The sequence below is a fragment of the Erythrolamprus reginae genome, chromosome 1 (genome assembly GCF_031021105.1).
Source record: "Erythrolamprus reginae isolate rEryReg1 chromosome 1, rEryReg1.hap1, whole genome shotgun sequence".
In the NCBI taxonomy this organism is placed as follows: Eukaryota; Metazoa; Chordata; class Lepidosauria; order Squamata; family Dipsadidae; genus Erythrolamprus; species Erythrolamprus reginae.
The window spans coordinates 93,803,124-93,813,927 of NC_091950.1; the positions used below are offsets into that span (position 1 = coordinate 93,803,124).

The following is a 10,804-nucleotide window of genomic DNA, read 5'->3' on the forward strand; positions in this document are numbered from 1 at the left end:
TTAGAAGGATCTTGAATGTGCTTTATTTAGACCTTTTAGAGATCATGCTAAGTCATTTTGACATTGTTGGAAGTTGTTGCTGATGTTTTAACACTCTCATTTTAATAGCAGGTTCGTCACCCAGTTCCAATAGCAGTTCCTCAGTAAACCCAATGGCTTCTCTTGGAGCGCTGCAAACACTGGCAGGGGCTACTGCAGGCCTGAATGTTGGCTCTTTAGCAGGCAAGTTCAGTGCATTGTAAGAAAAAGTTAGAATCCATCTTTCCTTCAACCCCATGTCGCAATTGCCCTTACTTGATCAATTGTCTTACTTGAAACAATGATATTTATTCATGTTTTCTGTGTAGGAATGGCAGCCTTAAATGGAGGGCTTGGTAGTGGTGGCCTTTCAAATGGCACAGGGAGCACAATGGAGGCCCTAACTCAGGCATACTCTGGGATCCAGCAATATGCTGCTGCCGCATTGCCCACACTTTATAACCAGAGTCTTTTAACACAGCAGAGTATTGGTGCAGCAGGAAGTCAGAAAGAAGGTAGGTAGTTTAGCTATGTCATACTGAGCTCTAGATGTCATGCTATACTCAAAACGTTCTTCTCCAGAGATACAGTATCATGGATAAAACATAGGACATACAGACCTGGTGTATTTTGTAGACGTTTTTACAAAATATTCTGGCTACTCTGAAACATCTAATTCTAAAATTCTGTTTAGTTTTATCTCTCACCCAACCAGGAAATTCATTTTTAAAATTAATATATATGGTATGTTATTTTTAATATGTCCAGTCATAATTTGGATCTGTCATTAATAATTTCTTATTTATGAGAAAGAATGTAGTGGGTTTTGCATACAGTATACTTAATCTGTACAGTTGCTTTGCAAGTTATTTGGCCAGTGTTGTTAACTATTGCAATTTGGAGAATTGAAATTGGCAAATCTTGGTTTAGTGAAAAAAATTGGTTTAATGAAAGGTTGTCTAATTAGTTTTACCTGATGAAAGAGTGCTGTTACTTTATGGATAACATTGTCTTACAGATCATATACGTATTGTGATTATCGCATTTTAAATACATGACAACCTTATTGAAACATCAGTCTGATGTTGTAGGCTTTAAAATGGAAAGAGTAATTGAGCTCTGCAACTGACTCCATCCCTATTTTGAATTGTATTGTATCACAACTTCCTGAACTGGGCTAGAAAGTGCCTATGTATTTAATTATCAAGATTTGTATCTGTATTTTGGTTCTTCGACTGAAACCACAAATAATGATCCTTTATTTTTTTTATTTTGTTTCTATTGTTCTTATTTAAAAAAAACAATGAGCACTAGGTATCATTTTTAACGTTGTGAGATAATTGATTCCTAGAGACATATTTTTCAGTAATAGCATGAGTTTTGACTGTTAAACGAACGTGTTTTACTTGTCCTTTATTCTCTAGTAAAATCCAAGAAGTTCTATTGGTTTTAACTTCCTTCTAAATTAATATTTTAAAGGTCCAGAAGGAGCCAATCTGTTCATCTACCATCTTCCCCAGGAGTTTGGGGACCAAGATCTGCTACAGATGTTCATGCCTTTTGGGAACGTTGTCTCTGCCAAGGTTTTCATTGACAAGCAGACCAATCTGAGCAAATGTTTTGGTATGTTCTGTTACATTGTTTTTCGTAAAAGAGAAGAATATTCATATCAGAACAGTTGTTTGGAAGGTTTGTCCACTGTCTTCCTTTAGTTCTTTCTCTCAGATTTACTCCTCACAAAAGAACAACCAACTGGTACAGAAACTTTTATTGTGAAATATTTAAGTCAGTAAATTGCTGCTCTGCAGCTAGCAACTTAAGTCAAGAGCCGCATTAAAAGAACACACTGAAGTATTTCAAATAATTAAAATCTTTTAGCTGAAAATATATCCATTTGTTTGTACAAGCAAGTTATATGTTAACAAAAACATACCGTGTTTTCTCCAAAATAAGACCCTGTCTTATATTTTTTTGAACCCTGAAAAAAGCCTTATTGCCATGCACTCAAAAGCCAGATTAGGCTTATTATCAGGAGATGTCTTATTTTGGGGGAAACAGGGTAAGTAAATAAGAAAGCAATGTGACTCTAAACTTAAAAGTAGAGTTAGCATGATGAGTCAGTAAAAATTCCAGGTTTGGTGGCATCTGAAATATTCCAGTTCTTCTTTTCCAAGAAATTAAATTTATCAGTATAATTGGCACTTACAGATTACAGCACTAAAAAGATACTAAACATTTATTTGTTTGTTTTGAGTCGAGTAGGGAATTGTATTTTTTTAAGTCCTATTCCATCTCATATGCCTTTATCTGTAGTTAGACTGAAAGTTAAGAGTGGTTTTGTATTTCAAAAATGCAAGTGGTGGTGGTGGTGGTGGTGGTGATATACTCATTCCTATCCTCTAAATTGCATTTAACTCTGAGCTTTTCTTTTCTTAGGTTTTGTAAGTTATGACAATCCCGTCTCTGCACAAGCTGCCATCCAATCAATGAATGGATTTCAAATTGGCATGAAGCGACTGAAAGTACAGCTCAAGCGCTCTAAGAATGACAGCAAGCCATATTGAGTGCCCCTCCCCCTGGAACTGGAGTGAGAAGGATCTTCTGGTAAGTTGGGGAGGAGCCCACTTAGGGATTCAAAAACTCTTTTAAGGCTGTATTTTTACAGTCGCGGAAGCTGTTTGATACCATTCTGTCTGGCACATCTTCCCCCGAAGACTCAGCTGCAGCCTCTACTGGGAATTCTGCGGATGGAGAACAACTTTGTGCTTTTGTTTCCAGTGTTTTACTTTGGAGCTTAGGTGCCATATCACTATTATTATTATTTTTTTAAAAAAAAGTTTGCTGTGTTTGTAACTGTGTTTTTGAGAAGGACCAATGCCAGCCACCTTGGAGAGGAAAGGAAAATAGTAAGTGCAATTGGAAGTGACACTACATGACTTAGATACGAGGATACCCCAATGATACTCATGTAAGGGGGAAGCAGGAAGCTGAATCCAAATCATGTGGTGGTTGGTTAATGAACAACCCCTAAGGAGCTTTGCCAAGCTATTTACTAGGTTTATTTAGTCAATGCCTTATGTGAGAATTGTATACAGAATCAGTCAGTTGGAGGATAATAGTTGGGCAAAAATATTCATGTGGTAAAGGAAAAATGCAGTAATTATAATGCTAAAATACGTTTGTATAGTGCAATGTGTGTGGTTGCAGCTTATAAAAGTATCCAGTGACATTTTTTGATCAGCTGTTTACACTTTGGACAGAACAACCTTTTTAAAAATTGGATAATATGAATTAGTGTTTCAATTTCTTGGAAACTACACTTGAAGTTAGTTTGTTTAATGAAATTATCTATACTTTAGGCTATAATCCAGGAATTCCTGGATTTAATTTACAATCTTGCTAAAGAGCCAATGTCTCATGATAAAATTTGTTCTTCCCCTGTTCTAGAACTTATACATGAAGAAATGGTGCTTATAAAGTACAAGTTAAAGTCTCCTTAGTGTTAAACTGACAGATGAATTTCAAATGAGCTCTTATTGCTCTGATTTCTGGCATTCTCTCCCCCCTCCCCAACTTTGTACAACTGTGTGTCAGAATAATATTGTCCCAAAGATTTTTTTTTCTTGTTTCTTATGTAGATTTATTTTTCACAAATATTGTCATCTAGTTACATAGCAGTTTTCTCTTTTTAGCGTGTGCCAGTGCAACAGACTAAATTCAAAGGACTGAATCTCTGCAGAATTTTGATATGGTCTACATATTGCCTGAGCCCAGTGCCTAATAATTCAGTCAGATTTTTCCCCCTGCTAATATACATCCTTTTTTAACATGGGTGTAACTGCCAAAAGTATTAAATTTTTATAAACACTAGACATGAATCCAAAGGGAATTTTTAATGGAATGAGTTTGAGCCATGGCAAGAAGTTATGTAAAATCTAGTCCTGAAGCTAGAAGAAGCTAGTCCTATTGTTAGGAAAGTTTACAGTGTTATATATCTACAGATTCAATGTATTACTATTTTCTGAATATGATCTTTCTCATTTGTTAAAACATTTTCACAGCACGCCGGTCAACCCATAAATTTTGTATTTAGAAATAAGGCATTTTAAGAGAAGATGGAAAAAAATTATTTCCAATGAAGATTCAAAAGCTCATCAAGTTTGAAATGCCATTGTATGAGATAAAACTCAGTAGGATATCCAGGCATTTACTCGGGACTGAGTTCCTTTCTTTACTAAAACAGAGGCATTATAATTTGCACAAGGCCACATATCTGTGATTCAATTTGTTTTTCTGATGAATTTGGGATCTCACTGCAGATTTATAACGATAAACGGCATAGTAAAAATTAAACAGCATTTATTTAAAAGGCATATGCAATGGTGATAAAAATGTTGAATGGTCAAATTGCCAATTTTTCCATTTGTGCTGGCATGTGGTATCCTTCAGTGTTGAATATTTGGGGTCTAATTTAAAAGGATATGCATACACTTATATAACTGTATACCATTTGAAGTTTGTGCACTAGGAGAAGTTGTATCCTGATATTATGAGGACGGGGGAGTGTTGAGGGTCCCAGAATTGTCAAGGGATTTTTTAAATAAAAATATACTTTCAGGAAAAAAAAGAGGTCATGGTTGGGAGCAGTTGCTCCAGTTGCAACCTGATATAACCAAGAATGTTGTTTCTATTTTTATAGAAGTTTTATACTGCTCCAGGGTGGAGAATATTTATTATCTAAATTATTTCACTGGATAAGACCAGGGTTTTGCATAATCCTGAATGTGATTGTGTAATACATACATAAACAATGTGCATGATTGAAACTACTGACTTTCAGTGGCCTGTTTGTAACTAGCAAACTGCTAAATAGGATAAGAATTAATGCTGTGAACCAGTGGAGGGGGAAAGCTGTGCTCAATTTTTGCTATAGTCACTCCTCCCAGTACTGCTCTTCTCAGTCACTATTACTAGCTTTTCTAAATACTTTGTCACTATTTATTCAATGTCCATATACTTTGTAACTTTTCTGTATGCTTCCATCATAACAGCTTATGGGGCAACTTTCCTCCTGTTGAACTAGCAACACAATATTTGTGTTATGCTTATCCTATAATGTTTCCTTTCATAAGTATGATCAATGCAAGTGCCCTAATTCTACGTCAGAGTTACCAAAGTTAAGACTGCAGGTTAAATTCTAAAAGAGATCTTTGGAATAGATTGGCAGAATTCTTGTGCCTTCATTGGTGCTGTTCTGAATGGTTTAAGATAGAATGCTTCAACCAAAATACTTGTTTCTCCTCAATATCCCTTGATCTGGCCACACAAATACATTTTTCAGAATAAATAATGAATCTTTGTTTCCCAGGGAGATTCCCACTTGGCAAGAAAATGAATCTGGTTTATACAAGGATACATATAGATTCCCCTTTGGAGTTTTGCTTCCACATATCATTTTTCTGCATAGCTTGTTACTTGGTCTGCTCCCTCTGCCCAATCTTTGGCAAAAATATCATCGAAAGAGATCAAATTGGAACATAATCATTTAGTTACTTGATATCATAGTTACTTATATACACATCCTTAGATTAAAATGGCAAGTTTGGCAATACACATGCAGAACACAGAAATTGATAAAGAAGTTCAAGTTATACTGAAATTTATATTGAACCAGGGTTTGCATTCATGAAGAAAATTTTGCAACACCAGAGCCTTAGTATTATTGGGAGATAGGGTGGATATCTTTAAAATAAAGAAGTCATCATCATGGTTTTGCATGTGGTTTTTTAACTATGTATTTTGTTAATTATGTGAATGGGTAGATTCTGGAAAAGAGACAATGTTCTATAAATATTTTATGATAATATTTTTTTTAAAAAAACACTCATTTCAATGCAACAATTTAGCCTTTCTGATCTCACCCCCACCCCACCCCCAAGGATAGGAGCAAATGCAATCTTTGCTGGTTCCTTAATTCAAAGATATTTAGATAAATACACACACCAAGAAAAGAGTCTGCTTCTTAAAAGAGCAGTTGACACATTAGAGAGGGGTGCTCAAGCCAGATCTTCGCCATCTTTTGACATGAATGCTGCACATCTCTAGTTGAATCAAAGGTTTTTCTGCCAGTGGGAGCCTTCTTGGGTTCCTTAAAGATACTCCAGGGGAAGTGGCTTTGCTAATGTACTTCTCTTAGCATTATTATCAATTTTTTCCAATGAATTTCCCAATCCCAGGACATTCAGGGGTGTAGGGAATTATAAAGAGGGGGAAAAGGTTAACAAGGATTAACTCCTCCCTTGTTTCAGCTGAAGAAGGGTTGCCCTGGATCTGAAAATTGAACTAATGAAAGGATGGTTTGTTTAGAGATCACTCATTTTTACTCCAAGCCAGTGTTGTTTTTAAGTAAGTTTAAAATTAAATAACATAGTGTAATTTGACATTTGTTAGAAAAAATAAATTTCATTCACACAAATGTATACTTCATTTGTAATATTCAGTTGAAATAGATCTCTGTATTTAAATCAAAATGATGTAACATGCATTTATTATAATTAGGATGGAAGTGAGGACAAATCTAAGAATGATATTTTTCCAATAATCATATGCTGCTTCAGACAATTGCTTATGAACACTATGTTAAGAGAATGCTTAAATGTGTTTGTCCTTGATATTTATTCCTCTTGTGTTGTGATCCAGTTAGAGATTCTGTCACTTTGAAAATCTCTTACAAGTCTGCAGATAAAAATCCTTCCTTTCAAAACTGGCAGAGGTGACTGTAGAACTTTTGAGAGTCCAGAATTCCTCCTCACAGAATCAAAGAGCAACATTTACTTATTGAAAAGAGTTGCAAAGGAGGGTGGTGGAATTTTTTTCTTGCAAATATCATAGTAAAAAGGGCTCAGTTGCAGCAAGTCTTAACTTGCAGTCAAGTCTTAATTCTTTCCTTTCTTTGGGGGCATCAGTTTTACTTACATAGTAAATGTATTTAATGTCATTTTAATGCCAGAATCTACATATGTCTACATACACACGCATATGAATTTCTATTGCCTAAGTATGCCCCATGGTAAGAAAAAGAAAGTGTTAAACTATCAGTGCCCAGTTGCCCAATGATCTCTGCTTTGTCTCCCACCTGTTATGTGAACTGTCCTACAATTACATTTTATGAAGTCAGGTTCCAGTGAAAGGGGGGAGCAGCATGAAGACATAGCAGGAACACTGACTTAGAGCTGTGTTGAATACACAGCTGTATGCCGCTAAGTCCATTCTGTAGCCAGAGTCTAAAGGGAATCCCAGGCCTCTGTTCCATTTAATTTCTGACAATTTTTACATTTATTTGGTGTCTTATGCACTTCAACTTTTACTTGTTCATTGTTGGCATGTGCTGCCCTTCCTTGTCAACTCCCCTCCCCAAGAGGTCTCATTGTACAGTGCCCATTCCTGTTTCACTCTCTTCTCTCTTTCTCTCTCTGTTTGGATGTACTGTTCTGTGTAACTCAGTAGGTCTCCTTCTTTCTGGTTTGTTTTTTTCTAGATTCCTGCCGTTTGTTCATCGTTGTGCCTAAAGCATGTCGATGTGGCGTTCAAGTACATCGTCCAAATCCTTGTCTCTTCAGCTTCTCTGATGCTTGAACTCTCACCCTTTGACCTTGTGTTGACTTTTGATGCTGATGTGTATTTTTATTATGTTTGTTTCTTCTTTTTTCCCTTCCTTTTTTTTTTTTGTGCTGCCAAATTGGTTTTGCTAGAAAGACTGCTGATGGGGAATATTTAAACTTGCATTTGAATATAAAAGAATTCTATTTTTCTAGAACTTCATATGATAACCACTTGATTTTGTGATTCTGATCCTTTGTAATTGTCTTCAGAGCAGCCTTGCTAGCATACCTCGTGGATTATTTGTATTTCTGTGAACATACAGCCAATCACTTTCTAGGCTTAGTTTTTTCTGTGTGCTTAGTTTCAACAAAAAAATCTTTGAAGGAAAAAGTAAAAGGATGCAACTCAAAGCTTTCAGGAGGCTTCTGGTCACATTTTGCTGAACCTACTAGCCATGCTTTAGGAGAGAGCATGTGTTCATTGACTCGAGTAGCTTCAGCAGAAAAACACTTGAACTACACATTTTTCCTGATTGTAGCTGCATTTTTGCCCTGGCACTTAACTGCTTTTTTCCTTCCTGTGTGATTATCAACCTTTGTCTGCAGTGAGAATTTAATCAAAATTGGTGTTGTATTTTGTTAAACCTTTGCATGCTTAGTTTTTGTAACTACAATCTCCTCAGCAAAATGTGAGTTTTTGTTTTGTTTTTCTTTTAAAATTTCAAATAATGCCCCCTGTAAAAGTTTTGCATGTTTCCTGCTGTGTTCTTCACAATCCTGTATATATATACATATATATACCCTTCACCTCTGTTTTCTATAGTTGGTGCAAAAACTGAGCAATTTATTAGGTTTCAAAGCTGTCCTTTTTTGGATGCCAGACTTGTGATCATATGTCATGTAAGGACATCTCCTGTGCATTTAGACTGCTTTACACAGTATCTGCACCTTGCTCTATTATCACAGCTATGGAAAGGTCTCAGGGGCTTGATTGCACTGTTCAGATGGTCATGGTGGCAGCGGCAGGGATACAAGTTTAAACAGAAAGATGTGGGATGTTATGCGTAATGCTGCTTCTGAAATCCAACGGAGCTCAGGCTCTTTTGGGGTAGCCTTAATTTGTACCTCTTGTTTAATATGCGACTTGCTTTGTGAAATTTTAACACCATTAACTCTCAGTGAATGGAAGCTTGATTGCTCTCCAATTCGTTCTTACACTTGAAATAGCATGTCGTATATATCCCATAGAAGGAATCTGTAAGCCTAGGCACAAAACTGCTGGCTCTTTCTCCAAGTGACAAGCACAATATAACAGCACGTTGGCTGTTGCCTGAACAGGGTACCAACCCCGGCTCCTTTTCTCAGGGGCCTTAGCTGGGGGAAATCTCCTCTGTGGAGAATTTTTTTTAAAAAAAAAAGTTATGTTCTTTAATTGGGTTAGGAGACATGCAGTTTTCTTTTCTTTTCTTTTGTTCCTTTTTTTTCCTGGCCTGATGAAGAAATAGGACAGATTATCCTTCTCTGGGAAACATGCTTCAGCTTTGCTGCACATATGATCTGCTTTAGAAGCTGAGATATAGTCCAGGGGCTTCACAGCACTTGCAAAAAGTCCTGTGGTAAGGACTAAGCACAAGGGGCAACGGGGTGGAGGAGAAGCTATGAAGGAATTTTAACAGGAGGAAGGAATGTGAAACAAAACATTTGGAGAGTAGAAACATGTAAGAGACCTATCTAGGCCTTAGGGAGCTTTCATTCTATTGTTGGCGTAAACCAGCCGCCAACTCTTGCTGGATGGGTCATCTCTCTCCGTATTTGTTTTTCTCTCAACCTTGCGACCAGCATCGCTAAGGATGAGAATGACTTGAAAGGGGAATATATCATTGCATTATGTGGGGTACAGCTGTGAGATGATTGACCTTAGGCTCACAGTCACAATGCACAGGGGTGTCTGATGGCAGGGAAGTCAAGGCCTTGCAGTGTATTAATTAATTTTGCCAATACATTTCTTTATAATGCGCATACAGTTTCATGAGAAACTCTGGAGAATCCTGTGGTAAAAAATAAAAAAATCTCTGGAGAAAACCAAAATGCCAAACATTAGATGTTCCTTTCCTTTCTTTCCTTTGATTGTTTTAATAATTCTGTGGTGGTTTTAATGGATTTGAAGACAGTAAAGCAGCAGCTGCCTTTTATTTCTAGCTGCTTTTTGTGAATAATTAAAAAAAAAAAGAAAATTTACATTTTGGAAAAAAAACCTGTGGGCTTTTTTATTGGTACAAACATTGTATTTAACACTAGGGGTTTTGTACAGTTTTTTGCCTTTTCTACTAGAAAACAATGTAAAGTGATTCACAAATGTGACAAGAAAACAAATTGCCACTATGACCAAATGTAGAATCTGTTCTGCAGTTTAACAGGATTTAATCAACTCAAAGTCGTGATTCTGTTGTAGCAATGCTTTTCTTTACCCTGTTTGAACTGTTCCTTTTTCTTGTTTGATTTGCAAAACAAAATGTCTTTTTTGTGTGAAATTGTGTTGTACTCTGTAGAAAATTATGGATTTTACTTTAGTGGTTAAAAAAGAAGCACATGTTGCTTTTCTGATCACGGAGTTTGTGTAGTGGATTTAAAAAATGAAAGTTTTGTTACAAGTTTGGAACAAGCGAGTATGTATTAAGGAATTTTCTTCCTTTTGTGTGTGGTTTCTTTTTGTCCCACTGGGGAACTTAAAGCTGTTTTAATTGCACAGACACACAGACAAGAAGTCATTTTGTATATGCCAAGTGTGGTATCTCCCTTTGTTTATTTGCTATTAAACTGTTTGAGAAGAAACTTTTGTGTCATCCTTCTTTTACTTATATAGAACAGGCAAATTGGTATATTGGTATCCGGGTATTTGAAAACAGAGTTGCTTAGTCTAAATCATTTTTTCTGTCATTGGCATGCTGCTTCCCCAAATATAAAAGCTCACCTTTTCCCTCTCTCTTAAGTTACATTATTTTTCTGAGCATTTCACTTTAAGGATTACTTTTTCTCCCTGATGTAAATTGACTGGACCAGGATCAGTCTCACCAAAGATTTTTCTGGTCGGCAAATATACACTTGAGGAATAGTTTATTATACAAAAGTGCTTCTCCACCTTGGGAAAGCTTCCACATTTTTTAAATATAAAAATAAACAATATT

General features: G+C 36.1%; 1 protein-coding gene across 41 annotated transcripts in view; it reads left to right on the top strand.

Moving 5' to 3' along the window:
* The window catches only part of CELF1 (CUGBP Elav-like family member 1), a 59,668-nt gene extending 49,217 nt beyond the window's left edge, over positions 1–10,451 (top strand). For 11 of the 41 annotated variants that reach the window (XM_070759594.1, XM_070759675.1, XM_070759558.1 and 8 more), the window contains 5 exons: positions 109–222; positions 348–533; positions 1,498–1,641; positions 2,455–2,622; positions 7,556–10,451. In XM_070759594.1, coding sequence (XP_070615695.1) covers positions 109–222; positions 348–533; positions 1,498–1,641; positions 2,455–2,582 — 572 coding nt within the window. In that variant the 3' untranslated portion in view covers positions 2,583–2,622; positions 7,556–10,451. Of the gene's footprint in view, positions 1–108; positions 223–347; positions 534–1,497; positions 1,642–2,454 lie in introns of all 41 variants that reach the window. The other 30 variants (XM_070759644.1, XM_070759587.1, XM_070759628.1 and 27 more) reach the window with 6 other exon arrangements.
* Positions 10,452–10,804: the final 353 nt, after the last annotated feature.